The sequence below is a fragment of the Garra rufa genome, chromosome 10 (genome assembly GCF_049309525.1).
Source record: "Garra rufa chromosome 10, GarRuf1.0, whole genome shotgun sequence".
In the NCBI taxonomy this organism is placed as follows: Eukaryota; Metazoa; Chordata; class Actinopteri; order Cypriniformes; family Cyprinidae; genus Garra; species Garra rufa.
Window position 1 is genome coordinate 5,083,396 of NC_133370.1, and position 23,700 is coordinate 5,107,095.

General features: G+C 34.8%; 1 protein-coding gene across 1 annotated transcript; it reads right to left on the minus strand.

Annotated features, from left to right (window-relative positions):
- Positions 1 to 858: 858 nt before the first annotated feature.
- Positions 859 to 23,132, minus strand: abhd8a (abhydrolase domain containing 8a). The gene is made up of 5 exons (XM_073849828.1): positions 22,749 to 23,132; positions 13,113 to 13,877; positions 10,940 to 11,110; positions 10,631 to 10,847; positions 859 to 5,329 (listed from the first exon to the last, which is right to left on the minus strand). The coding sequence occupies exons 2-5, from the start codon at positions 13,862 to 13,864 to the stop codon at positions 5,078 to 5,080; spliced, it is 1,392 nt and encodes a 463-aa protein (XP_073705929.1). The 5' UTR covers positions 13,865 to 13,877; positions 22,749 to 23,132; the 3' UTR covers positions 859 to 5,077.
- Positions 23,133 to 23,700: the final 568 nt, after the last annotated feature.

Genomic DNA, 23,700 nt, shown 5'->3' on the forward strand with positions numbered 1-23,700 from the left:
ACCTTTCTAATAATGACCATATGATTTTGAGATCCATCTTTTCACACTGAGGACAACTGAGAGACTCGTATGCAACTATTACAGAAGGGTCAAACGCTCACTGATGCTCCAGAAGGAAAAAACATGCATTAAGAGCTAAGGGGGGAAAACTTTTGTATTGTAAATTTGTAAATTTTTTCTTTTGCCTAAATATCATATTTTTTAATTTAATACTGCCCTTCAGAAGCTACAAAAGATACTTACAAGTTTCTCAGAAAACAAAATAAGTTGCATTTACCCTGATCTTCAAATTCAAAAAGTTTTCACCCTCTGCCTCTTAATGCATGGTTTTTCCTTCTGGAGCATCAGTGAGTGTTTGAACCTTCTGTAATAGTTGCATATGAGTCCCTCAGTTGTCCTCAGTGTGAAAAGATGAATCTCAAAATCATACAGTCATTGTTGGAAAGGGTTCAAATACACACAAATGCCGGAAAACCAACAAATTTGCAGGACCTAAAAGATTTTCCTGAAGAACAGCAGGCAGTTTAACTGTTCAGGACAAACAAGGGACTCATGAACAACTATCACTAAACAAAAAACACAGCTGTGGATCATTCAGGTAACAACACAGTATTAAGAATCCATGGGGATGTAAACTTTTCATTTATTATTTTCTCTTGTGAAGTATATGTAAACATATTTTATGTGAAATATCTTATTCAGGTCAGTACTTAATAAAAAATAACATGCATTTTGTATGATCCATCTTATTTTGCAGATTCTGAAAGGGGGATGTAAACTTTTGACCTCAACTGTAGAGACAGATTTTGTTGGGGGGAAATAAACAGATGACGACCATTTTTATTTTTGAATCACGTTTTTATATAGTTCTCATGACATTTTATATGCACATATTTTCAGGCAGTGCACGTTATAGTACTTTCCCATAGATATATGCAACAACACACATTTGACACGAACTGAACCACAATGTTCACAATGGGGTACTGACATCAGTACACGACCAGAGGAAGAGGAGCTCTTCATCATCAGTCTTTAGTGTCATTCAGTGTCTGTAGTTAATATTAATCTCCCTCAAACCCACTTCACTCACACACTCCAAAAATATTAGTCCATTTGTCATATTTTCACTCCCTTAGGCAGTTTTTAATAACAGTATTGGCCAGTTTATTGTTTCATTTTGTTTCTTGTCTCTCCAGAAAGCATACCAGGCACTCAAAAGAAAAGCCAGAACGACCACGAGCACAGAAAGCGTTATTGCTCCCGCCTGTGAATTAGAAACAAGGTATTTCAAATGTCAGATCTGTTCTTTTTGTTTTCAGAAACACCTAGAATGTTACGCAACTGATACATTGTAAACTCAACATAAGTGGTTGCTAGGGGCGTTGCTATGTGAGTCTTCTAAGTTGCTACATGGTTGCTAGAGTGTTTTGCATGGTTGCTAGGTGGTTACATACTGGCCTAACACAGTCTCTGTGGAATGTTTTTTTTTTTGGCCAGTTCTAAATAGAAATGCTCAGCAAACATGAAATCTTTGGGATACTGTATATTTTTTCTTATGATGTTATAGCGACAAACCCTCTTAAAAAATTGTCAGAAGCAATTTCCATCCCTTTGATTAGGCCAGGGAAATGCATATACCGCTCATTCACACAAGTCAAATATCTACAAGGTTTAGGCAGTACAGTTTTTGTTGAAAACGCAATGATTTTTGTTTTCTAATTCACAAAAGTGGCCGCAATAAAATTCATATCGTGCGCAAGTCAGTCTGCACTGCATTACAGTGAAATTGTAAATGCAAGGAACGTTTATGTAAATATTCTGGGTTTGGTGCAACTTCAGCAGAATGAGCAACATCTGTGGAATTGTTTACTGTATAGTTTTTGCAAAAACAAGGAGCAATGCATGTACAGTAGTACACTTTCAGTGGAAGTCTGCACTGGGATAAATGCTAAAATATACAGTTTTGAACATACAGTCACAAGACTTAAACATCACACATGTTAACATGAAAATAGTGTGACTTGTTTCCTTTTTTGACCATGTAAAATCTAGTAATACTTCACAGACTTAAGTGCATCACTGTAATGTATTTTGGCTTGTTTTTACAAGCTAAAGGATGAAATTATCTGTGCTAAATGACAGCAGGCCACAGATGCCACCCATAGGGCTTTAGTAGTCTATTATACAGTAGTTTGTATTAAGACCCTCTGGGATTGATGTTAAACACTGGCGTTCGGGTGTAATCACTGTAGACAAACTCATTCACCTGCAGTTCAGTCCACAACTTTTTACTTGAGATATCTTAAATTCTTATATCATTCACACAGCAAGTGTGTCAAATAAATGAAGGTCTACATTTCTTCTTTGCACATCCAAAAAAGAATAAATGTCTTTTCTGAAGGACGTGTGTTTGGTTATTATTCGTAGCTGAATTTTAAGAATTACACTGGTGCTCAAAAGTTTGGGATCAGTAAGACTTGTAATGTTTTTTTTTTTTTTAAAGAAGATTACAAAATAATGTTTTTTATTTTAATATACTTTAAAGTATAATTTATTCCTGTGATGCAAAGCTGAATTTTCATCAGTTTTAAGTGTTACATGATCCTTCAGAAATAAGTTGAATATGCTGATTTATTATTAGAATTGTCGATGTTGGAAACAGTTGTGCTGCCAAATAATTTTTTAGAACCTGTGATTCTTATTTTCAGGATTCTTTTAGTGAATAACAAGTTAAAAAGAACAGCTTTATTCAAAATATAAATATTTTCTAACAATGTCAATCTATGCAATCACTTTTTATTAATTTAACACATCTTTGGTGAATACAAGTATTAATTTCTTTAAAAAAAAAAAAAAGGAAGAATACTAATTTACTGACCCCAGACTTTTGAACAGTAGTGTATATTGTTAGAAAACTTTTGTATTTTACATAAATCTTGTTCTTTTTAAGCTTTCATTGGTCAAAGAATCCTGAAAAAAGCATCACAGACTCCGAGCGGCACAACTATTTAACACTGATTAAAAATCAGCATATTAGAATGATTTCTGAAGGATCGTGTGACACTGAAGACTGAAGTGATGATGCTGAAAAATGTAGCTTTGTATCACAGGAATAAATTACATTTTAAAATATGTTCACATAGAAAACAGTTATTTTAAATTGAAATAATATTTCACAAAGTTACAGTTTTTTCAGTATTTTTGATCTAATAAATGCAGCCTTGATGAGCATAAGAAAACTTACTAAGAAATCTAACTGATCCCAAAATGTTTCTGAGAAGTCACCAAGGCTGCATTTATTTGATCAAAAATTAAGTAAAAACTGTGAAATAATATTATAATTGAAATTAACTGTTTTCTATGTAAACTGTAATTTATTCCTGGGATCAAAACTGAATTTTCAGCATCACTACTTCAGTCTTCAGTGTCACACGATCCTTCAGAAATCATTCTGCTCAAGAGACATTTCTGATTATTGTCAGTGTTATCAACCATGATACATTTATACATTATTTTTCAGGATTGGTTGATTAATTGCAAGTTCAAAAGAACAACATTTATTTGAAATATAATCTTTTGTAACATTATAACAGTCACTTTTGATCAATTGAATGCATCCTTGCAGAATAAAACTATCAATTTCTCTTTAAAAGTGAAAACCTTATTTACTTAAGTATTTCGAACCGTAATGAACATAAGCCTGATTTTTTTCTAAGTTATATTTGAAGGCAGCTCTGATATGAAAATGCTTGTCAAGTTATTAATTATTAGTTAAAAAACTAATTACAAACTACAACGTGGAGTCTCTAATTGATCTGCTCTGATACATGATAATTGACCGCTTTCATTGCATAAACGTGAGGAGCCTGCAGAGATCTCATGATGTTTTTGTTAAACACGTGTAATTATCTCCAATGATTGAGTGTTAGACGGACCAGACCTCCTCCTTGATCTATTTTGCCTTTAACTACCTGTTGTCATGGTAACCAGCCGGATGCACAAACCAGCAGTTATTCTTTGCATAGACAGACAGCCTGTCCTCATACAGCAGAGCTTAATTGCACATGATTGGATCAACCTGATGACTAGATATTCATAATATCATTTCAATATTAAATTCAGATTTGTACGCAATCCGCTCCGTATGAATGTAGCTTATATCCTGTTTTTCCTCAGCACCGTGTCATGTTGTGGCCGGCAGCATTATCATATCTCTCCTTGCATTTGCTCTAATGACCGACTTTCTAGTTGCTAGGAGACAAACAAGTGCACGAGATTTCTCAATGCAACAGTCGATGTTTTTTCTCATCCTTCATGTGAACCGACATCTGTTGTTTTGTTTTTAAACGATTCAAGTGAAACTTGTAGCTAGTGTGTTCACTTACAGTACGTTATCTTTTTAAGATGTTTTAACAGGATTGAGTATTTCATACATCTGTTTTCAATCGCTTTTGAGCTCCAAGCAGTGGATTTGATTTATGAGGGAAGACGTTAAAATGTGTTAGTACTGGTATGATGTGAACACCGATTTTGTACAAACGTCCTTTAAAGTCAACATGAAAACAGCTCTGGTGTTTTCCAATCATATGTGCACATTAATTAGTGCTCATTATTGACTAATACATTATATTATAAAAGTGAATGTGTTTCATGTTGACTTTAAACACTCTCTTGGGTTGAATTGCATTGTTTTTTAAAAGCAACCTCAGTGATTTCTGCTCGTTCTCGTAGTTCAGTCCCATCTGGACTTGGATGTACTTGATTTCCATCCTCTGGACAGTCATCCAGTTCTTTATCTTTAGACAGCACAAGAAGGAAAGATATTGTCCAAAGGTAGCAGAGAGAAACAAAGGCGTTGTGATGTCATGAACCACCATTGTTGGTTTCAAAACCAGCTGCTTCTTTTCCCTCATCGCTAGAGAGTCTCTTCGAACCTGCGAATCTTTCTCACCCCCGTCTTGACACCCGCTTGGGCCTTCTCACCAAAATCCAGCTCTCAGCCAAGGTGACGGTTTGACAGCCTGCCATTAACAGCCTTCTGATTGGTTTACCCCGAAAACATCAATCATCAGGTTTACTTGTTAAGGGGCTTGTTGACCTTGGGTGTCCCTGTGCTGCCGCCGTTGGCAACGGCGAGCGTCTGGACGGGCGTGGCATCGTCGGATGCCGTCTGGCCGGCTGTTACCGTGGTAACCTTGTCCTTTTTGGAACTGTCTGGCTCCCAGAGGAAGAACTCGTGCAGGAGCGTGTTGACCGTCTCGGGACACTCCATCATCACCATGTGACTGCCTTCCTCGATTACTTTCAGGAACGCAAACAAGAGGATCTGAAATGAAGACAGTAAAAAAAAAATACATTTTATAGTGTTTTATATAATATTATTTTCAGTGTTGGGAAAAGTTACTTTTAAAAGTAATGCATTACAATATTGCTTTACTCCCTAAGGCCGTGTTCACACTTGCCGTCTTTTTTGACAAGAAAAAGTTGACAAGCGTGCTTTTTTTAATTACAAAAAAAATCTGCCGTTTTGCAGCAGAGGGCGTCTTTTTGTTGCTATAACAACAGCTGCAACAGTAGCCTATGTGTGGTGCAGAAATGTCGATAAAAGAGGAAGCTGGTTCTTTTCTTTTTTGACATTTTTGCCTTTTATTTGATAGGACAGTATTTAGACAGGAATCGAAGTGGGAGAGAGAGAGGGATCGGGAAAGGTCTGTGAGTCGGGACTCGAAAAAGGGATGCCCGAAGCGCAACGGCGCTACTATATGTCGACGTGCGGCTCAAGAAGCTAGCAACGCTGCACGTCGGTTTGTGAAGTTAACGGCGAGGCCAATCCGGTTCACAACAATAAAATAAAAGTCTATATAACGCCACCTTTCACATTTTTTCTTGTTGTTATGGAAACGACAGGTCTAGCTACTCGCTTGTCATTGGTCAGCTGTCAAAAAAACGCTTGACGTAGGGCGTTTTCTTCAGAAAAGTTAAACTTTTTTCAACTTGAAAAGACGCTTTGAGCTGCATAAAAAGACGCTGGCGGTGGCATTTAAAAAAGCGCTCAGGACTTTTTTGAAAACACGGTTTACTCCATAGGATTATAATGTAAAACAGACGCTGGCAGTTTGAAAAAAGACGGCAAGTGTGAACACGCCCTAAAAAAGTAACTAATTACGTTACTTAGCTACTTTTTTATGGAAAGCAATGTGTTACGTTACTTTTGCGTTACTTTTTAAATCTGGGCAGGGCTTGCTTATTTGTTTTTAAAGGAACACTCCACTTTTTTTGGAAATGGGCTCATTCTCCAACTCCCCCCGAGTTAATAAGTTGAGCCGTTCTCCTGTTCTGGCGATATCACTTTTAGCATAGCTTAGCATAGATCATTGAATCCTATTAGACTGATAGCATCACGTTCAAAAATGACCAACAAGTTTCGATATTTGTCCTATTTAAAACTTGACTCTTCTGCAGTTATATCATGTACTAAGACCGGTGGAAATGCAAAGCTTCAATTTTCTAGGCTGATAAGATGAGGAACTACACTTCCATTCCGGCGTAATAGTCAAGGAAGTTTGCTGCCGTAATAAGGCTGAAAACTTCCCCATAAAAAAAAAAACATACCCATTACTACTTCTAAAAAAAAAAAAAAAGGAAAAAAGAAAAATCTCGGAAACCCTCAATTTGTTGTTTCCCTCTCAAACGCGATTGGATTGTGCAGGCGCCACTGATTGGGACAGCCTATCAGCAATCACCTTCAGCTTTCCGCCAAAGTCAACTCCATAGTCAGATAATGATTTAGATAAGAGACGAAACCATGGACCAAACAATGGATGAAGACGCAGCAGGTCCATCCCGGGAACATGCCGACCCGTGGCCCCAGTTCAGAGTTGTCAGAACATTGCTATATTGCCTTCTTTGCTGGTTTAGGTTTATTAATTTAATTGATGAAAAAACAGAGAAACTCACATGTACACACAATTGTTAGCTGAATTTTCTTTTCTGATATTACACATTAATGTAAGCTGAGCATTTGCGTTAATCTTCTTGAGTATGCGGTGTGTTTAACACAGTCAGGTTCAAATGTGGGTGCAAAAAATCCATTAAAACTCCAAGGTATTAACATTTTTCATAACTCCATGCAGGACGTTTCTGTACATAAATGTAAGCACTGTGGCAGTAGTAATGCAATATTTAGAAAATGTACTCTTGATACTCAAGTACTTTTAAAAACAAGTACCTCAATGCTTTTACTTAAGTAGACATCTGACTGTAGTACTTTTACTTGTACTTGAGTAAAATTTTGCAAGGGGTATCTGTACTTTTACTCAAGTAATGAAGCTGTGTACTCTGTCCGCCTCTGATTCTAGTCATAGCTCACCAACAAAGCTCAATTAAACGTAAAATGAAGTTAGTAAAATTATATTCTTTGGCCATTTTTAAGACCCCCTTCTTGAATCAGGCATAACCAGCAACAACTACTCCTTTCTCTTCTCATTGAAGACATGCGATGCGATACTAAACAGTCTCTCGCTGTCGGGGCTTGTAATGATTTTTGTGTCTTTCTCAGTTAGATTTTAATGCTTCCACTGCCCACATGTTTGCTGAATTAGTGCGTGCCCTTATTTGATCGTGTCACGCCATTGTTCGGTTTAATTTATTCATCCTTTTCGCTTATTCAGCTGAAAAAGCTTTTTTTGCTATTTTCGTCTGAATAATTTAGGTTGCCGAACGTTCGGTGCATCCCTAAAAATAAATGCATTGTACAAGAAGTGAAATTTCATGGCAGCTGTTTGGTGATTTTTTTTTTTTTTTTTTTTTTTTTTTTGCACTTTTTGATTATGCAAAATGCGTGTTATACACATTTCAGGTTTCTTCTCACAATATTCTTAGCACTGTATTACAAAGCCTCAAGGACCCCTTACAAAAAAAAACTTTTATGTGCATGAGAAACCATTAAACTGCATAGGACAGTGCACCTTGAGCAACCTTTTGTGCCATTATCCCATTTCGTAGTGTGGTTTCTTGGCCTCCACAAGGTATGTGTTAAAGAGACCTAAGGCCTTAAAATATTGCATACTGCCCTTATGAAAGCCAAACTCTTTTTACAGTACCAGTCTTTTTATAGACCCTTGAACTTGGCCAGTTTTATGCCATCAGACCATTTCGTGTCATGGTTTCTGTGCCTTGTGAAATATTATTGCAATTTAAAATAGTGTTTTTCTATTTTAATATACTTTAAAATATTTGCATCCTGTGATGCAAAGCTGAATTATCAGCATCATTACTCCAGTCTTTAGTGTCACATGATCCTTCAGAAATCATTCTAATATGCTGATTTATTATCAATGTTGAAAACAGTTTAAAGTTTGGGGTCAGTACATTTTTCTTTCTTTCTTTGTTTGAAAGAAATTAAAACTTTTTCAGCAAGGATGTGTTAAATTGATAAAGTGATAGTAAAGACTTATATTGTTAGAAAAGATTTATATTTGGAATAAATGCGGTTATTTCCAACTTTTTATTAATCAACGGATCCTGAAAAGTATATTACAGGTTTCAAAAAAATATTAAGCAGTCTGCAACATTGATAATAAATCAGCATATTAGAATGATTTCTGAAAGATTAGTAAAACTAATGTTAAGATGAAATTCTTGTTTTGTTTTGTATATTTGTCTAATTTTTTAATCGTCCACATGGGTTCAGACCATCAGTCTTACAGTTTATCTTTTTGCAGTTTCTTTGCATTTTGTGATTTATTGCTGTTTAGCAGAACATCTGAACTCTGTGTTTTATTAACAGTATTGTGAGCCTCCTATCGGCCTGCGGGGAGTCCTCACTGACTACAGCAGTACAATGAGACACCAGTGTTTGATTCAGAGCACATCTGCATTAGGACACACGTAATGCTTCTATACTCATGAGCGGCCCATTAAAGCACAGAGACACTCTTGTGTTGAAGAGGACAGCCGTGAGTGAGCCAACATCACACTGTTATTTCACACACACTATAGAATCAAAAGCTGTGTCCCAATTCACATAGCATGCAAGGCTATATGTGTGAATCTCACAGAAAATGTTCCAATGACCCCGAAATCAAAATAAGGAAGCAATAAATCATATTTTGCAGGAAGATGAAAATAAATCCTGTTATTTTAGAACTTTAGAAAGACCTTTGCATTGTGCTTGCATTGTGATGTTATTTTTATAACCATTAATCACATTCTCACCTTAAATTCTCATAACGGTCATGCTTGCACTTTACTTTTTTTGTAGTTTATGTAATTCTTATTATTCTGGTTATCAATAAAATAAAATATTTTCACTGTATTGCAAAAAAGTCCTAAAATGTATCACAAAAACGCATTAAATTTATTGCAAAGTCCTTTCCCCCAAAAAATGTCCTAAAATGTGTTGCAAATGAGTCTTAAGTTTTATAGCAAAAAATCTCCTAAAACACTGCAGAATGCAAGTCTTAAAATGTATCGCAAAATTGTCCCAAAATGTATCACAAAAAAGTCGTAAATTGTATCGCACAAAAATCTAAAACGTATTGCAAAAGTCCTAAAACATATAGTTAAAAATGTCCCAAAATGCATCACAAAAAAATCCTAAAATGTATCATAAAAATGTCCTAAAATGTGATGCAAAATGTATTAATTTTTTGCTAAAACTCAACGCAAAAAGAAAATTAATAGCAAAAATGTCCTGAAATTTTAGGGGTTTTTTTGGTGATGCATTATAGGACATTTTTGCGATTATATTTTGGGACATTTTTAACGATATGTTTAGGATGTTTTAATCATTTTTCAAAAAATTCCTAAATTTTATAGCAAATTTTTTTTTTTATGTATTGCAAAAGTCCTAAAAACGTATCATAAAAATATCCTAAAACGTATTGCTAAAATGTCCTAAAACTTATTGCTAAAATGTCCTAAACTTATTGCAAAAATGTTAGAAAATTATAAGCAAAATGTCCTGAAATTTTAGGGGGGGTTTGCAATGCATTTTCGGACATAAAATGCATTGCAAAATGGTCCTAAATTCTATAACAAAAAGTCCTAAAATGTATTGCAAAAGTCTAAAAATGTATCGGAAAAATGTCCTAAAATGTATTGCAAAATACATCATACAGAAGTCACTAAAATGTATTGCGTAAAAGTCCTAAATTTTAATCGTAAAATGTCTTAAAATGCATCACCAAAAGGGCCTAAAATTTATCAAAAAATGTCTTAAAATATATGGCAAAAAAAGTTAATAGCAAAAATGTCCTGAAATTTTTTGCTAAAGTAATTTATTTGCAAAAAGTCCTAAAAATGTATTGCAAATATGTCCCACAATCTAGCACAAAAATGTCCTAAAATGTCTCGCAAAAATGTCCTAGCATTTATTGCAAAAGAGGTCCTAACATTTATTGGAAGACCTCCTAAAAAGTTAGTAATTTCTGCAATTTCTTTTTTTTTATTATTATTATTTTTAGGGTGACATTTGACCTGGACATTGCCGGGTTTCAGGCGCTCTCTGGCAAAGTACGTACTTTAGGAAGTATGTAAATTGTGACACAGCCAATGAAGCACCATCCTTATATTTTCACACAAGAAACAATGAAAAGCACAGTGAAAGTGTTTGATGTGCACAAACCTCTGCCATCCGCTGATCCTCATCAATGGGCACAAACTTGTCATACATGCCGTGCACCAACAGTATGGGGACGGTCAGCTCGGCATGGTAAACTTCATCCCCCTCCGGCCAGTACTGACCGCTCATCATCGCTCGCAGAACGAACGGAGACACGTTAAAAGCGTTTCCCTCTTTCAGAAGCTGCTTCTCTTTAGCGCCCTGCCTGGCAAAACCAGCTCTGAGTGGAAAACACAAGAAGTAACCCTATTTATTTTCATGCTTTCTAGCAAGTAAGTTAAAATGACTCTTGTTGTTATTTAGGGCTCTTACTTGAGAAAGCTCCAGGCCAGGCATGGAGACAGACAGTGCAGGACGCAGGAGGGCAGCTGGAAGATGGAGCACAGGCTGGGCTCCAGCGCCGTGGGGCCGCCTCCATTGATCATCACCACCTTATGCACCTGCTCCGGATACTCGTGTGCCAGGAACGTACAGAACGACACCCTGCACAGGAACAACACCGTGCCAGTAAGAAACTTCTGTGAATTATACAATTACTGTAGCAGTCAATCATTTGGCACACTTGACTAAATCAATGAATGAGATTTTTTTTTTTTTTTTTTTTTTTTTTTTTTAGTTTGCAAATTTTAGTAATTTTGTGTCACTTTTATTAAGTTTTTATTTAAATATTTCAATCTAACTTTATTTTTATTTCATTAATTTGTATCTAATAATTTTAGTACATATTTTATTCCAGTTAGTTTCCAGTGCCACATTTCAAATTTTTCTAAATTAAGATTTTCATACAAATATTTTTATTTTATTTTATTTTATTTCAGCTTTATTTGTATTAATGAATTAATGTTTTTTTAGTTCTTAAACGTATTGCAAAAGTCCTAAAATGTATCACAAAAATTTGCTAAAATGCATTAAAAAAAAGTCCTAAAATATATTGCTCAAAAATATATTGCAAAATGTTACATTTATTGCAAAAAAGTAATTTTTTTTTGCAAAAGTCCTGCAATGTATTGCGAAAAAAGTCCTAAATTTTGTACCAAAAAATATCCCAAAATGTATTGCAAAAGTCTTAAAATGTATTGCTCAAAAATCCTTAAATGTATTGTAAAAATGTTACATTTAACTTACTTTTTTTGCAAAAAGTCCTACAATGTATTTAGTATTTAGTCCTAAATGTATAGCAAAAATATCCCAAAATGTATTGCAAAAATGTCCTAAAATGCATCACAAAAAGTCCCTAAATTTATAGCAAAAAAGTTATAAAACATATTGCAAAAGTCTAAAATCCTTAAATGCACTGCAAAAATGTTGTTCAGTTTATTGCAAACATTTTTTTTTTAAAAAGTCCTATATTTTATAGCAAAAACATCCTACATTGTAGGGCAAATTTCTAAAATGCATCACAAAAAGGTTCTAAAATATATTGGTCAAAAGTCCATAAATGTATTGCAAATATTTTGTTAAATTGATTGCAAAAAAAGTCCAAAATTTTACTGCAAAAATGTCCCAAAATTTATCGCAAAAATGTACCACAAAAAAGTTATAAAATTTATAGCAAAGACATCCTAAAATGCATCACAAAAGTCATAAAATGTATTGCTCAAAAATCCATAAATGTATTCAAAAAATGTTGTTAAAGTGTTTGTTTTTTTTTTTTTGGCAAAAAAAAGTCCTAAAATGTATCACAAAAAAGTCTTACATTTTGTAGCAAAAATGTGTAAAATTTGTCTTTTTATGAATTTCTATTTACATTTCTCAATTGAACTCTATTTTCATTCATTTGTATGTAGTAATTTTAGCACTTATTTTATTCCAGTTTGTTTCAAATACAAGTTATGTAGCTTTATTTCTGTTAATTATTTAGCTTTATTTCTATTAACAAAAGCAAGTATTAAATAGTTTTTTTTTTTTTTAGTTTTAGTTAACTACAACTAACAACACTCTAGCAGACTAAATTTGTTTCTCATGATCTAAAAACATTTAAAGTTTAAAGTTTCTGCTGTGTTTTTATATATTTTCTACCGGTCAAAATTCAGAATAATTAATATTTTTAAATATTTTTGAAAAGAAGTGTCACCAAGGCAACATTTATTCAATTAAAAATACAAAATAGATCTTCCTTGAGCAACAAATCAGCATATTAGAATGATTTCTGAAGGATCATGTGATGATGCTGAAAATTCGGCTTTGATTACAGGAATAAATTACATTTTAACATATATTTACATAGTAAACATCTATTTTAAATTGTAATAATATTTCAAAATTGTATTGTTTTTACTAGATTTTTTTAGCAAAAACAACCAAAAAAAATTCAACATTACAAAAAATATTAATTCTTCCAAACTTTTAACTGGTTGACTGGTTTTAATAGTTAAAACTATTTTTAATAGCTTTCATCTGTCACATTTTTGTCACTGTGTTTTAACTGTGTTTTGACTGTATACCGCAAAAGAGAATTTACATTTAGTTGAAAAGCAGTGTTTACCCGTATGAGTGACCAATGAGGATGTTCCGTTTTCTGGCGTATCTCTTAAAAATGGCACGCAGGTCCTCTGCGAGGGCGTAAAAGGTGTACGCCGCTGCTATCTGAGGGGCAGTGCTGGCGCCGTGTCCCGCCAAATCGGGCGCGATGACCTCATAACCCAGCCGTGAAAAGAAATCCAGCTGACTCCCCCAGATGTCCATCGAACCGCCCACACCGTGAATGAAGAACAGCGCCACGTCCGAATGCGTCCCCTTACAGCTGCTGATGCAGCGCTCCGTATCGATCAGCACGGTGCGCTTGGGTTTCCTTCGCCGGCGTCTGGGCGGAGGAGCCGGTTTCTGCTGGTCGGAGGTGGGAAGAGGTGGAGCGGGTTTGGGATCCGGGGATGAGGGCGCTGTGGTGTAATCTGACAGTTCCACCTCGACTGTACTGCACTGTTCCACGTCTCCGTTTTGGCACTGGAGGATCTCGGAGTGGAGAACATCTCCCAGGTTCTCGATCACCAGCTGGCCGTTGCGGTACACTGTGATTTTGCGCTTGCAGTGGACGCTGCTGCTCGCTTCTGGTTGAGATTCTGTCGTGGCAGGTCTTTCGGGGAGGATGTGGCGCACACGCAGGACACGACCCGGCTTTACCTCTACGAACTCGAATCCGTCAGCCGGCTTGCCGTCGGATGATTCAACCGGCAGCACGACGCTGGTCGTCTTTCCCATCAGGCAGCAGAAGATGCTCTCGGTGATGCTGGTCAACATGGTGCTGGTTTACCTGAAGATATACAATTACACAGAGTCTGCTTAGGCTGAACGTTAAAACTTTTAAATTACAGCCAATTCGTTTAATAAAAATCATAAAATCAAACTAAATGTTGAAAAAAAAAATAAACTAAGCAAAACGTTTTATAAAATCAAAATTAAGACCGTTTACATTTATGTTTAAACTTAGTTCCTGGGGCCAGATTCACAAAAATCTTGAGCTTTTCTTTTTTTATATACAAAAATATATATATATTTTTTTTATAAAAAACGTAATTTTTTTTTTCTTTTACATTAGAAGATATTTTGATCAAATGTATCACAAAAATATTCTAAACTGTATTGCAAAAAGTCCTAAGGTTTATAGCAAAAAGGTCCTAAAACATATTGCAGAAGTCCTAAAATGCATCACAAAAATGTCCTAAAATGTATCATAAAAAGTCTTTTTTGATACAAATTTTTTTTGATATCAAAAATGTCCTCAAATTTATAGCAAAAAAGTCCTGAAACCTTTGCAAAAGTCCTAAAATGCATCACCAAAAAGTCTTAAATTTTATAGCAAAAGAGTCCTAAAATGTCCTAAACTGTATCGCAAAACGTCCTAAAATTTATAGCAAAAAAGTCCTAAAGCATGTCGTAAAATTGCTAAAATGTATCAAAAAAGTCCTAAATTTTATAGCAAAAGAGTCCTAAAATGTATTGCAAAAGTCCTAAAATGTCTCTCAAAAATGTCCTAAACTGTATCGCAAAACGTCCTAAAATTTATAGCAAAAAGTCCTAAAGCATGTCGCAAAATTGCTAAAATGTATCAAAAAATGTCCTCAAATTTATAGCAAAAAAGTCCTGAAACCTTTGCAAAAGTCCTAAAATGCATCACCAAAAAGTCTTAAATTTTATAGCAAAAGAGTCCTAAAATATATTGCAAAAGTCCTAAAATGTCTCTCAAAAATGTCCTAAACTGTATCGCAAAACCTCCTAAAATTTATAGCAAAAAAGTCCTGAAACCTTTGCAAAAGTCCTAAAATGCATCACCAAAAAGTCCTAAATTTTATAGCAAAAGAGTCCTAAAATTTATAGCAAGAGTCCTAAAACGTATTGCAAAAGTGCTAAAATGTATCAAAAAAGTCCTACAATTTATAGCAAAAGTCCTAAAAAGTATCACAAAAAGTCCTAAAATGTATCAAAAATGTCCTCAAATGCATAGCAAAAAAACGTATTGCAAAAGTTCTAAAATGTATCAAAAAAGTCCTACAATTTATAGCAAAAGTCCTAAAAAGTATCACAAAAAGTCCTAAAATGTATCAAAAATGTCCTCAAATGCATAGCAAAAAAACGTATTGCAAAAGTTCTAAAATGTATCACAAAATGTCCTAAAATTCAAAACAAATATCTAAACATTCTCAAATCAAGATATATTTATTTTAAAAAACAAAATAACATGTTTTGTGAGCAATTAGGTGAGTTTTTGTTTGGAAAAAAAGAAGGGTAAGAAAAATGATCTTGTTTCCATTTGAATTAAAAAAGAGATTGCTTTCAAAAACATGAAACATCTTGACTGGTAGTGTACATCTCATTTTTTTCCTGTTGAATTTCTCATTTCATTTAGAAGTAAAATGGTCACCATTTTGTACCATTCACCAATCACAGGTCAGCCTATTACCACAGAAGTTTCTGCAACTAGTCCAGGATCGGGAGGAATACGCTGCATGCTTTTCTGCTGTTTAACTTTCACCCAGTTAGGTGAGTGTAAATCATCCTAACATCATTTTAGCGCCTGTTGCACTAATGCGGTGTAATTTCGTTATGGCGGATATTTCCAAACCCCCTCCAGTCTTTGTGTGGAGCTGCACAAAAGAAGCGCTGCATTGCCGTTTCTGCGAGCGACAGTATGACAGCTGCTGTCAGCAGGGCTTTTATAAAGACAGCATGAGAAATGCAAACTACACTGCAGAGAGAGATAGATCCAGAGAGCCTGTGTGAACAAAGACACCTCTAATATGGAATCCCATAGAAAAGAAAATTACAAAATAATGTCTTCTGTTTCTTCTTGATGGCAATGAGACTAAACAGAGAAAAAATGGAGAAGTTTCTAACTAAAGCTACAGAAGACATCTTGAATGCTTCAAAATGATCTGAGCTTCTATTCACATTCATTTTTAGTTTTTCTCACCCTCAGGTTATCCAAGATGTAGATGTGTTTGTTTCTTTATCAGATTTGCAGAAATGTGACATTGCATCACTTGCTCAACAATCAATCATCTGCAGTGAATGGGTGCCGTCAGAATGAGAGTCCAAACAGCTGATAAAAACATCACAATCCCTAAGTAATCCACACCATTCCAATCCATCAGTTAACATCTTGTGAAGCTGTGATTTTGTAAGAAACAAATCCATCATTAAGATGTTTTTTAACTTCAAACCATCACTTCTGGACAAAATTTGAGTCCATAATCCCTAATAACGCTTCATCCAGTGAAAAAGTCTTAGAATTATAATTCACCCACATATTTTGTTTAGAGCTGTTTTGGCTTGTAAACAATACCTAATCTGCGCATATTTCTCTCCTGATTCAGACAAGACTACTTTTTCACAGGAGAAAGCATTATTACGCATGGAGTAAACAAGCCGAAAATAGTTAAAAGCATCTTAATAATGGATTTGTTTCTTATAAACACACAGTTTGTGCATTACTTACATTTCTTGTGCATTATTGTGATGTTTTTATCAGCTGTTTGGACTCTTATTCTGACGGCACCCATTCACTGCAATCGATCCACTGGTAAGCAAGTGATGGAATGCTACATTTTTTCCTGAATAAGAAAAAAGCTCAAATTTTCATTTTTGGGTGAACTATTGCTTTAAGATAGCAAATCCAATCAAATAAATTCCTCCAGCGGTGTGAGATACTAAAAAAACAAGCCAAGCCATCTTGTGAATCCAAAAGCTGCATGTTTGTAAGAAAAAAAATCCATCATTAAGATGTTTTTAACTTCAGACCATCGCTTCTGGATAAAGTTTGAGTCCATAATCCATAATAATGCTTCATCCACTTAAAAAGTCAGTCTTCTGTTGTCCTTTTGCATCAAAATCCACCCACATATTTTGTTTAAAGCTATTTTAGACTGTTTTGGCTCGTAAACAGTGCTTGATCTGTCCATATTTCTCTCCTGATTCAGACAAGACTACTTTTTCACAGGAGAAAGCGTTATTATGCATTGAGGAAACAAGCTGAAAAAAGTTTTAAAGTTGAAAACATCATGATAATGGATTTGTTTCTTATAAACACACACTTTGTGGATTACTTACATCTCTTGTGGATTATTGTGATGTTTTTATCAGCTGTTTGGACTCTGGACACTCTGACGGCACCCATTCATCGCAATCAATCAAGTCATAGAATGCTAAATTCTTCCAAATTTGGTGAAATAACAAACTCAAATTTTTATTTTTTGGTGAACTATTCCTTTAAGAGAGCATATCTAATCAAATAAATTCCTCCAGCAGTGTGAGATACTAAAAAACAAATATTTAGGGCAAATCGAAAAACGCACACACACTCACCCATGCAAACAACCACAGTAAAAGCCAGCTACAGTAGGAACAGAGCGTGCTGTGTGTTGCCTGAATCTTGCCAATGGCATCCTAGTAGAGAAGATGATTCACATTGTGACCTAGACAAGCATCTAAAAATAGCTTGGGCTCTTCCAGCGTGCTCCCCTTGGGTACTAATGGAGAAAACCACCCCTGTAGATCGTGACTACAGTGATACCTGCATATAAATGTATATAAATGCACCTGTATAGCTGTGATTGTTTCTTAGTAGTATATGATAGTTGTGAATTAGGTTAGTGCTGGTGGATATGTGCAGAGATCGATTTCTATTCCAGCTAGATTAAATATAGTCACACCGAGGGCAATATGACATCAAAACAGACCGCAGCTCAGGATGTGTTGGATGCATCCTGGATAAATGACGTACATAGACCCTGAGCTTGAATTATTAGTATGAACATGATTTCTATGCACCGTGACTCATAAAATGATATGATATGAAATGATATGTTTCTGTATTTTGTTTTGAGTGCAATTATCAGCTGCAGCACTGCAAAGAAAATCAAAGTTAAGGTTTCTGGTGCAAAAGAAATTGAAACTGAAAAAAAGAGTTAAAAATAAAAAATAAAAGTAACACATTGGATAAACATGAAATAGTATTTTCTTGTAAAAAGTAATCCAATTTAGTTTTATTTAAACTTTGAAAAATAATTGTATACAGTGTACCTAGAACTGTAATATTGCTGTCATATTTAATATATAAACGTAAAGAATGTCAAGTTCAAGTTCATGCACAGAAAGATCATGCAAAATAAATTGATTCATACTGCAATATAATTTAATACTGTATGCAAATGTAAACAATATGTAATATTTTGGAATTATTTTCTGGTGTAAAACACATTTTCTTTCCTATTGCATAATAATATGCAAATTTAAACTATGTAAAAAAACAACGTAATATGTAAACATGCACATGCATAGAAATAGGAATTATTTTCTGGTGTAAAAGACATTTTCATTCATATTTCAATATAATATGCAAATATAAACATGTAAATGCACAAAGATTATGCAACATAAATTTTGATTCAAATTACAATATAATTTAATACTGTATGCAAATGTAAACAATATGTAAATGTACAAATCTGTAATATTTTGGAATTATTTTCTGGTGTAAAACACATTTTCATTCCTACTGCAATATCATATGCAAATGTAAAAACATGTAATATTTAAACATGTAAATGCATAGAAATAGAAATTATTTTCTGATGTAAAAGACATTTTCATTAATATTGCAATGTAATATGCAAATTAAAACTGTAATGTAAAAATATGCAATTTAAACATGTAAATGCATAGAAATAGAAAATGTTCTGGTGTAAAAGACATTTTCATTCTTATTGCCATATAATATGCAAATGTAAACATGTAAATGCACAAAGATTATGCAAAATAATTTTTGATTCGTATTGCAATATAATTTAATGTTGTATGCAAATGTAAACAGTATGTAAATGTAAAAACTTAATGTTTAGGAATTATTTTCTGGTAAACAATATGCAAATGTAAACCATAATGTAATATGTAAACATTTAAATGCACTGAACATATTTAAGTCTACATTTCGAGAACTAGGTTTTTAATTACACATAAAAAATTGTAAAGTAAAATTATCAGAAAATACTTGAGTTTTTCTACTTCAATATTTCACATTTAATTCAATGTGTTTCTTGATCTTTCTAGCAGCTTCTAAAAAAGAAAAAGTTTCTGCACCAAATTTTTCCAGTGCATTTGTCTTTGAGTAGTTAATTTTTATCTAAAGTGAAAACCCTGCATGCTTGCTAATTTATTCGCAGTCATCTGTTCTACACTCTGTCTTGCTCTTCTGAAATGTTTTCCTTGTCTTTCACAGCCCTATCAGTCGACAGACAGCAGCTTTGATGGAGGAAGTGACACGCTTATGACAGACGCAGCAGCTCGAAGCTTCCTGTACTGCAGCCAGAGACGCCAGCAAACACAACCAGCATTAGTCATCATTAACTCCATCTCTTCTGTCCTTACCAGCCCTTCACATGCTCTATTTTTCAGATGCATCTTGAGGGGCGATACATTATTCAGACTGAATGCGAGAAGGTTTTTAGCGGTGATGTATTATTAATCAAATCAAGAAGTGGTTCAAGCTCTTTTAACCATAAAGGAACTGCTATTGCTTGATCTTAAAATGTATTTGGACATGCTGCACTTAAAAATATCTGAACATCATTGTTGTGTATATAAGAAAATATCAAAGCAAGTGTTATTTATTTGAACTTTAATATGCAACCTTGGACCACAAAACCAGTCACAAGGGTCATTTTTGTTATCTGAAAGCTGAATAAATAAGCTTTCCATTGATGTATGTTTGTTAGGATAAGACAATATTTGGCCTTGATGCAACTATTTGAAAATCTGAGGTTGCAAAAAAATCTAAATATTGAGAAAATCGCCTTTAAATTGTGCAAATGAAGTTTTTAGCAATGCATATTACTAATCAAAAATTAAGCTTTGATATATTTACAGTAGGAAATTTTCAAAATATCTTCATGAAACATGATCTTTACTTAACATCTTAATGGTTTTTGGCATAAAGGAAAAATCAATCATTTTGACCCATGCAATGTATTTTTGGCTATTGCTACAAATACACCTGTGCTACTTATGACTGGTTTTGTGGTCCAAGGTCACATATGTCCACTAGAAATCACCTTGATACTATTTGAAATGCTTGATTCAAAAATGTTTAAATTTCAAAAATGGTAAAGAAAAGTTAAATAAGGTTAAGTACAGTAGAGAAGCATACAGACGCTTGCTGATGTTTCGTGTCTAATGCAATGACATTCTGGCATTTTTAAGTGTCCAAAGGTTATTTGGGCTTATTGCATATTCAGATCTACAGTAGTTTTGTTATTTTAAGAGTTTATCGCAAATGCAAACACCTTCCGGGATCCTCTAAGAATTGCAGTTTTTGCTAGAGCGATACTCTTGCCCCGGGATCTGCAGCGGTGAAAGTGTTGACTTCAGCAGCTACACGAAAATCAATGCCGCAGGCTGATTCTGCCATAGTAAATCTCTAGGTATTATGCAATGAAGTTAGAGCTCAATTTTTAAAGGAGAGCATCTGAAGGACTTCTGTCGGTCAAACACAGGGACACGATTCGTTTTTCAGTCGCAGAGTATTTTTACTCAATATTTAATCTCAATTGACCAGAAAATGTGAAAACTGTTAGTTTTGTGGGTAATCAGTTGATTCCAGTCTCAAAATAGCCAAATATGAGCTAATCAATCAGCATGGCAGTAAAATAGATGTAAATGTTGTTTCATCTTGATTTCTCAGTCTTCACAAAAGCTTTGTGTGAGGAACAGACAGAAAAGCAACACCTTAAGACAAGGAGGAGGAGCTACCGAAGAAGTACAAGCATTTTGAAGGTGAGCAGAGGACAGATCTTCCATATTTGGGTGAACTACTCCTTTAAGCTGTAAAGCAGCATAGCAAGTTCAAAATCCAATGCTACAGTGAGTGATTTGCAGATGAGGAGGGAAACGTTGAAGTTGCCAATTAGCTAATGATTCTCCTGCATCAGGTGCTGTTTACCACATCTCCACAGGAACACTAATTAGATGCACAGACAGAAAGCGAAGTAGAGAATGAAAGAACGATGAAAAGAGAGGGGAAATGTCCTTTCCATATCATTGCGCTTCATTATACTCGTTTTGAATTTTGCAGCAGGAATAATAAAAGCTGTAAAGTTTACCCCAAAAATGCACCCATATTTAGGTTTTCTGAGATTGTAGATGAGTTTGTTTCTTCATCAGATTTGGAGAAATGTAGCATTGCATCACTTGCTCACCAATGGATTCTTTGCAGTGAATGGGTGCCGTCAGAATGAGAGTCCATTTGGCTGGTAAAAAAAACATCAAAATAATCCACACCACTCCAGTCCATCAGTTAACATCTTGAGAAGCCAAAAGCTGTTTGTTTGTAAGAAACAAATCCATCATTAAGGTGTTTTTCTTTAACTTCAAACTATTGCTTCTGGCCAAAGTCCATAATCCATAATAAAGCTTCTTTCAGTGAAAAAGTCCATCTCCTGTTGTCCTCTTGCATCAAAATCCACACACATATTTGTTTAGAGCTGCTTTCCATTGTAAGCAGTACTTGATCTGCACAGATTTCTCTCCTGATCAGACAAGATGTCTTTTTATTGGGAAAAAATAATTTATGAATAGGACTTTTTCAGGGTATTTTAGCTGGAAGCAATGGTTTGATTAATGATATGCATTAATGATAGCTTTGTTTTGTGCTTCCCAAGACATTAACTGATGGACTGGAGTGGTGTGGATTGCTTGTGTATTATTGTGATGTTTTTATCCGCTGTTCAAACTCTCATTCTGACGGCACCCATTCACTGCAGAGGATCCATTGGTAAGCAACTGATGGAATGCTGAATTTCTCCAAATCTGATGAAGAAACCAACTCACATTTTCATCTTGAATGGCCTGAGAGTGAGTTCAGTTTTGAGAGAACTATTTCTTTAAAGCAAAAACCCACTCAAAGCTACAAGTTGAAGCCTCAATCTATAGATTTAACCCATGCATATCATATAAATCACTGATTCTTTTTATTTATCAGATGTGCTTTGACTTGCATATTACTAGGGATAGCAGCTTAATAGATTTTAGTCTATTAAAATCTTGCTATTGTAGGATGTTACATTAAGAAACAAATCTATTCACGCACAAAATCCAAAGCAATCTCTTGCATGCATTGCCCCACATTTGCCGAGTGGGAGTGTGTTTTGGTGTGTCATCAATCGGTCTGCAATGCAGAATTGGAGTGTGTAGGCAGACTGCTGTACAGTACATTGCTTAGTAACCTACATTAGGAACAATATGTACAGTCCCCAACCAACCCCACATGGGTTTAACTGTGCTGTCATTGAAGCATGCTTAGAATGCAAGTCATTTAAGTATGCATGGTGTTTTCATACACCATGCACTGCAATGCATCACTGCAATAGCAGTGACTTATCAAGCCTTAGATATGTGCAATCACTGTTAATATTGTTTTCTTGCATCCCATAAAGCAGGTTGTCATGGCTTCATCATGCAAAACACTGTAACACTTCTGAACACATCAGTGGCATTGATTAATTGGTTGCTGCGCAACGCATGTAACAGAGATACAGGTTTGCAAAACACACTGCATACTGCATCACACTTGGATGCAAAGATGTTGACTAGTATGCGACCCCCATACTATGCAGTTTTAAAATATGATTCTTACCTGGGTCGATGCCTGCGAGATGATTCGTAAGCGCAGAAAATAATGCACCAATATTTATCGAGCGTTTACAATCCCTTAAAAACAAAGCATGCAATTATAATACCGCTAATCTGTCAAGTCAATCCGCAAATGTCATTTTCTCGGAGAGATGTTTGGCATCCTCGTTCTAATCTAGATTTACGCCATTTGAAGTCGAATTGAAGCACACGCATTCAGGTGCAGAGAGATCAAACGATGCATCTTAATGAAAGCGATCCGATGGCATCCAGAGTTGAGCCGCGGTGAAAGGCAGAAGAGGGCTGCGCCTCTCAGCATCCTCACGGCTGGGTAATTATCCAGCCCAGTGCCCTTGTTTTCTCCTGTAGTCGGGAACCATGTCTTGGTTCGTGTTCTGTTTGACTGACAGGGGATGTAACGAACTGCAAGGCTTTCTTCAGTCACTTCTGACCAATGCAGAGTCTGCTAGTGCTGTTGCTAAGCCCAGATGAGAGAGAAAGCAAACGGCCACCAGTTTCTACCTCAGGCATCACATGTAAACATGTGCCATATAGAAACTACATTGGCGTCTATTCTATATAGCTTGGGATCAGTAAGACTTGTAACGTTTTTTTTTTAATGCTCATCAAGGTTGCATTTATTTGATCAAAAATACAGAAAAACTAATATTGCAAAATGTTATTAAAATATAATGTTTTTTTTTTATTTTAATATACTTTAAAAATATAATTTATTTCTGTGATGCAAAGCTGAATTTTCATCAGCTGTTACTGCAGGTTTAAGTGTAACATGATCCTTCAGAGATCATTCTAATATACTGATTTATTATTAGAATTATCAATGTTGGAAACAGTTGTACTGCCAAATAGTTTAGGCAAAATTAAAAAGAACAGCATTTATTCAAAATATAAAACTTTTCTAACTATCCTTGGTGAATAAAAGTGTGAATTTCTTC